The sequence below is a fragment of the Terrapene carolina genome, unplaced genomic scaffold (assembly GCF_002925995.2).
Source record: "Terrapene carolina triunguis isolate 2854851 unplaced genomic scaffold, T_m_triunguis-2.0 Scaffold97, whole genome shotgun sequence".
Classification (NCBI taxonomy): Eukaryota; Metazoa; Chordata; order Testudines; family Emydidae; genus Terrapene; species Terrapene triunguis.
Genome location: NW_020664448.1, coordinates 4,353,771 through 4,358,854, shown reverse-complemented (window position 1 = coordinate 4,358,854; position 5,084 = coordinate 4,353,771). Strand labels below are relative to the sequence as shown.

At 48.4% G+C, this 5,084-nt stretch overlaps 1 protein-coding gene across 1 annotated transcript in view; it reads right to left on the bottom strand.

Annotated features, from left to right (window-relative positions):
• Positions 1-1,864: 1,864 nt before the first annotated feature.
• The window catches only part of MYO7A (myosin VIIA), a 92,267-nt gene continuing 89,047 nt past the window's right edge, over positions 1,865-5,084 (bottom strand). The window contains exons 40-41 of the mRNA XM_026651583.1: positions 4,626-4,731; positions 1,865-2,062 (exon numbers count right to left, since the gene is read on the bottom strand). Coding sequence (XP_026507368.1) covers positions 1,865-2,062; positions 4,626-4,731 — 304 coding nt within the window. The remainder of the gene's footprint in view (positions 2,063-4,625; positions 4,732-5,084) is intronic.

Below are 5,084 nucleotides of genomic sequence, written 5' to 3'. Positions count from 1 at the left end.
AAGAAGGATGTGGAAAAATTGGAAAGAGTCCAGCGGAGGGCAACAAAAATGATTAGGGGTCTGGAGCACATGACTTATGAGGAGAGGCTGAGGGAACTGGGATTGTTTAGTCTCCAGAAGAGAAGAATGAGGGGGGATTTGATAGCTGCTTTCAACTACCTGAAGGGGGGTTCCAAAGAGGATGGAGCTCGGCTGTTCTCAGTGGTGGGAGATGACAGAACAAGGAGCAATGGTCTCAAGTTGCAGTGGGGGAGGTCTAGGTTGGATATTAGGAAACACTATTTCACTAGGAGGGTGGTGAAGCACTAGAATGGGTTACCTAGGGAGGTGGTGGAATCTCCTTCCTTGGAGGTTTTTAAGGCCCGGCTTGACAAAGCCCTGGCTGAGATGATTTAGTTGGGAATTGGTCCTGCTTTGAGCAGGGGGTTGGACTAGATGACCTCCTGAGGTCCCTTCCAACCCTGATATTCTATGATTCTATGATGCCTTTGTTTATGCAGGTTACAATACCATTGCTCTTTGTTGTTGATCCTGTAAATAATTGCTTCAGTTTACTCAACCCACAAAGCATTTATATATTTCTCTCCTTGGTCATTTGTAGCAGACTATCTGCCTTTTGGATGATTTAGCCCTGCAGAGCCGTCAAAAAAGCTAACAAAATGTTAGGAACCATTAGGAAAGGGACATATAATAAGTAAATATTATAATGCAACTATATAAATCCATGGTAGGCTCACACCTTGAATACTGCGTGCATCTCAAAAAAAGATATATTGGAATTGGAAAAGGTACAGAGAAGGGCAACAAAAATGATTAGGGGTATAGATCAGCTTCCATATGAGAAGAGATTAATAAGACTGGGACTTTTCAGCTTGGAAAAGTGACCACTAAGGGAGGATATGATTGAGGTCTATAAAATCATCAATGGTGTGGAGAAAGTGAAGGAGGAAGTGTTATTTACTCCTCATAACACAAGAACCAGGGGTCAACCAATGAAATTAACAGGCAGCAGGTTTAAAACAAACAAAAGGAAGTATTTCTTCACATAACACACAGTCAACCTGTTGAACTCCTTGCCAGGGGATGTTGTGAAGGCCAAAACTATAATGGAGCTCAAAATAATTAAATAAGTTCATAGAGGATAGGTCCATCAATGGCTATTAGCCAAGATAGGGATGCAACCCCATGCTCTGGGTGTCCCTAGCCTTTGACTGCCAGAAGCTGGGAGCGGATGACAGGGGATTGATCACTTGATAATTGCCCTGTTCTGTTCATTCCCTCTGAAGCACCTGGCATTGGCCACTGTTGGAAGACAGGATACTGGGTTAGATGACCCATTGGTCTGACCCAGTATGGCTGTTCTTGTGTTCTAAAGCAGTCTGAGATGCAACTGGTATGCAAGATGTTACAGAATTTAAGGGCACTGTCCTGTGATCCTTATGCATGCCAGCACTGCCACAGGAGTTAGGAAGGGGGGCAGGATCAGGCCCTGAAGCTGTAGAATGGGATCTTCCAAAGCGCTCAGCCTGGATCGAAGTCACTGACTTGGGATGGGATTGATGTGAACTGGAGCAGAGTTAGGCCATCGCTGAGTGCTTTGGAAAACCCCATCCTGACAGTATTATGCTGCCAGCTCCCGCAGGGCCCAGTTCTGCAGCCCTCCCATCAGCTGTACACGCTCCCATTAGTAACCCCTTTGACTTCAGTGGGAAGAGGCTTGTGAGTAGGGGCTGCAGGACTGCCTGGACCTTTGATTAGAAATCTCCAGGGGTCAGATCCAGGGAGGCGCTCAGGAGCAATGGACCAGGCCCTTAGGCGCTGTAACGTGGCATAGCTCCACTGACGTCAGCAGAGTGGCGATGATTTACACCAGCTGGACATGGCGCAGCAAAGGCTCTGAGATGCAGAGCTGCTCAGCCCGTGGCCGATCGCTTTGTGCGCCGCTCACCTTGTCGGAGATTTTGACGAAGAGGCTGAAGCCCTCCGATGACTTCAGCAGCAGTCTGCTGGAGATGTTCTGGCAGAAATCCTTGGCTTTAGTGCTGGACTCCACTTCAAACGCCTGCAAAGAGAGGTGGAACCCACACCTCAGCCATCTCGCTGTTCATCCCCGGGTCACCCTCTCTCATGGGAAACTTAGAGGCGCTTTTTGCACAGAGGCAGAGCTGTCCTGCTGAGTTGCAGCATTGCTTCTCTGTGCCTTCTTCCTGGTCCCCCCTAGAGGCTAACCTATCACTGCCATTGTTCAAGGAGAGAAAGGCGATGCCTAAGATCTTCCTATTTCATCAGCAGGTTCCAGTTCTTCTCTCTTTATTCTGAGCGGCAGTCAGTGCTCGGCTTTTGCTTCTGTGGCCTCAGAGACTCAGGGCAATCCTGCCTTTCCTCACATGCACTTTTTACCAGTGATCACTGATTTGCGGGCCCCCCTTGAGCCACTTTGGCTCCTGATCTTCAGAGGTGCTGAGCAACTTCCAGCTCCCAATAACTTCAGCTGGAGTTGTGGGTGCTCTGCATCTCTGTGAATCAAGCCCAACGCAGGCACCCTTCAATTGAGACCCCTCCCTCCCCCATATCAGGGAAAGGTGGCCCAAATCTGCACAGGACAGGGCTTTGGGGGTTTTTTTGCAGCTGCTGTTGGTTCTCAGGGGGGAGGAAGGGAGAGACGCTACACTGGGCTTATGCATAGGACCGAGACGCCCCAGGCGTGCAGACATGATTCTACCCCTGCAGGGCACACCTGCCTCTCGCTGTTCAGGGGTAGTATGACTCCATGCTCCTGGCTGTCCTTTTAAATAGCACCGGCTGCCCCTGGGACCCGATGGCATTCAGAGCATCACGCCACCGCTGTGCCCATAACCCAGCTGATCATGCAGCCTTTACCGTGCAGATCACCACGGGTACCTCGGGTGGCTAACCCACCTAACATTCAAGTCCCCACTGTGTATGCCTTCAGGCTGCCCAAGATGTGTCTGTAAACCATTGTCTGGCTTGTCTCTTGTCACATTTAGGCTATGTCTACACTACTGCGGTAAGTCGACCTACGCTACGCAATTCCAGCTACGTGAATAACATAGTTGGAGTTGACGTACCTTAGGTCGAGTTACCGCGAGGTCTACACTGAGGGGGGTGAATGGGAGAAACTCTCCCGTTGACTTACTTAGTCTTCTTGTTGGGGGTAGAGTATAGGGGTCGACTGGAGAGCGATCTGCTGTCGATTTGGCGGGTCTTCACTAGACCCGCTAAATCGACCACCGGTAGATCGATCTCAAGAGCCTCGATCCCAGCTGTAGTGTAGACCTGCCCATGGAAAGAGTTCTAAAGAGATAACATCTCAATGCAGCTGCGAAGATCTCCATGACAGACAAGGACAGACGGGGCCACCTTGTCAAAGGGGGGCACCCCCTCATCTCCCCTTGTGCATGCCCATCTTTGCACAAGCACACACTTGTGTGTGCATTCATCACCTTCTATCTCTTGTACCCACCAGCAATAGGGTTTAGATGTTCAAATCCACACAACAAGATTGTGTGTGCATTCTGCAGTACTAAGTGCTAGTGTGCAAGAATGGCACGTGCCAGGAACTGCACACACAAAACTGCTCATGCAAAAATATTCCTATTCATCTCCATAAGCATGCAGGGTGCTTAGCAGGCAATAAAAGATGTGCTGCCTGCTACAAAGAACTGACTGTCTAGTTGAGATAAGACCATGAAGGAATGGGATAGACACTTATATGTAGGGGGTCTACTTAAATCGCAGAGAAATCAAACACATTTTTCACGGGTTTGGACACAGCATAAATCCACAAAATACACATCCACAAAATTTGCTATTTATGCCATGACCAATCCATGAAAAATGTGCGATTTCTCCACAGCATTTCTCAAACTGGGGGTCCCGACACAAAAGGGGGTCACAAGCCTATTGTAGGGGGGATCGCGGTATTGCCATCCTCACTTCTGCGCTGCTCCTGGCGGCAGTTCTGCCTGAAGCTGGGTGGCGGGAGAGCGGCAGCTCTGATGGCAGTGCCACTGCCAGCAGCAGCACAGAAGTAAGGGTGGCAATACCATACTATGCCATCCTTACTTCCCCGATGCTGCTGGCAGCAGAACTGCCTTCAGAGCTGGGTGCCCAGCCAGCAGCCGCCGCTTTCCCCTCTGCCTTCAGATCTGTCGGAGACCAGATTTCATGGGGGAGAACAAACTTCACGGTCCGTGACATGATTTTCATGGATGCAAATTTGGTAGACCCCTACTCATATGAGGAAAGGTTACATGTTTTCACATTCACACATCAGGTTTGTTCCTTTTATAATTAGAGGTGGCTTTGGTCCTGCTTCCCCTCTCCCAGATTGACACTGGTGTCCCTCTATTAACTTTGCCAGCAGAAGAGAAAAGAGAAACAGGATCTTTGTTTTGAAAAACTGAATTGAAATGGCAGCGACTCAAACTCATGTTGATTTTGATCCGTGTAGCTAAGCATCCACATCTATGACACGCTATTGCACTCCATGGTCTTACGCAAGCCTAGCCCGAGCCAGAACTGATGTTAGCTTAGGTTGGGCATTAATTAGAGAAAACGTAAGTCTGTCCTGCAGGAATTCAGATCTTTTTTCTCCCTTTTACCTCATCAGTGTCATCGGGGAAGTAAACTTTGTGGAAAATTTGGGTGGTTTTGTGTTGAATTGCCTCCACTTCAACCAGATGGGGAGGATACTTCCTGGATCCATTCCTATAAGACAGGAGATTTACAATGAATATGGCACCAGAGAACTCACTGCTGATATACGTTTATACCCTACAAAAACAGAATAGTATCTTCAATAAGCACCCAACGAAACCCCATGAGCAACACAAAATGGAAAGGGGTCTTACATGGAAAATGGTTTTAGGATAGGAGCTGGGAAAGGGCTCACCTGCTTGGCTATCAGTAATCGAAAGGAGGACACAACGGAGAAGGGTTTGAAAGATCTATGATTTACCAGGGCTGCTGCTATGGTTAGGTACAGGAATGAATAAATCTTGTAGTTTTCATATCCAACCTACCTTCCCCCAGAATGGCCCATGGAAATATGAGCAGACAAA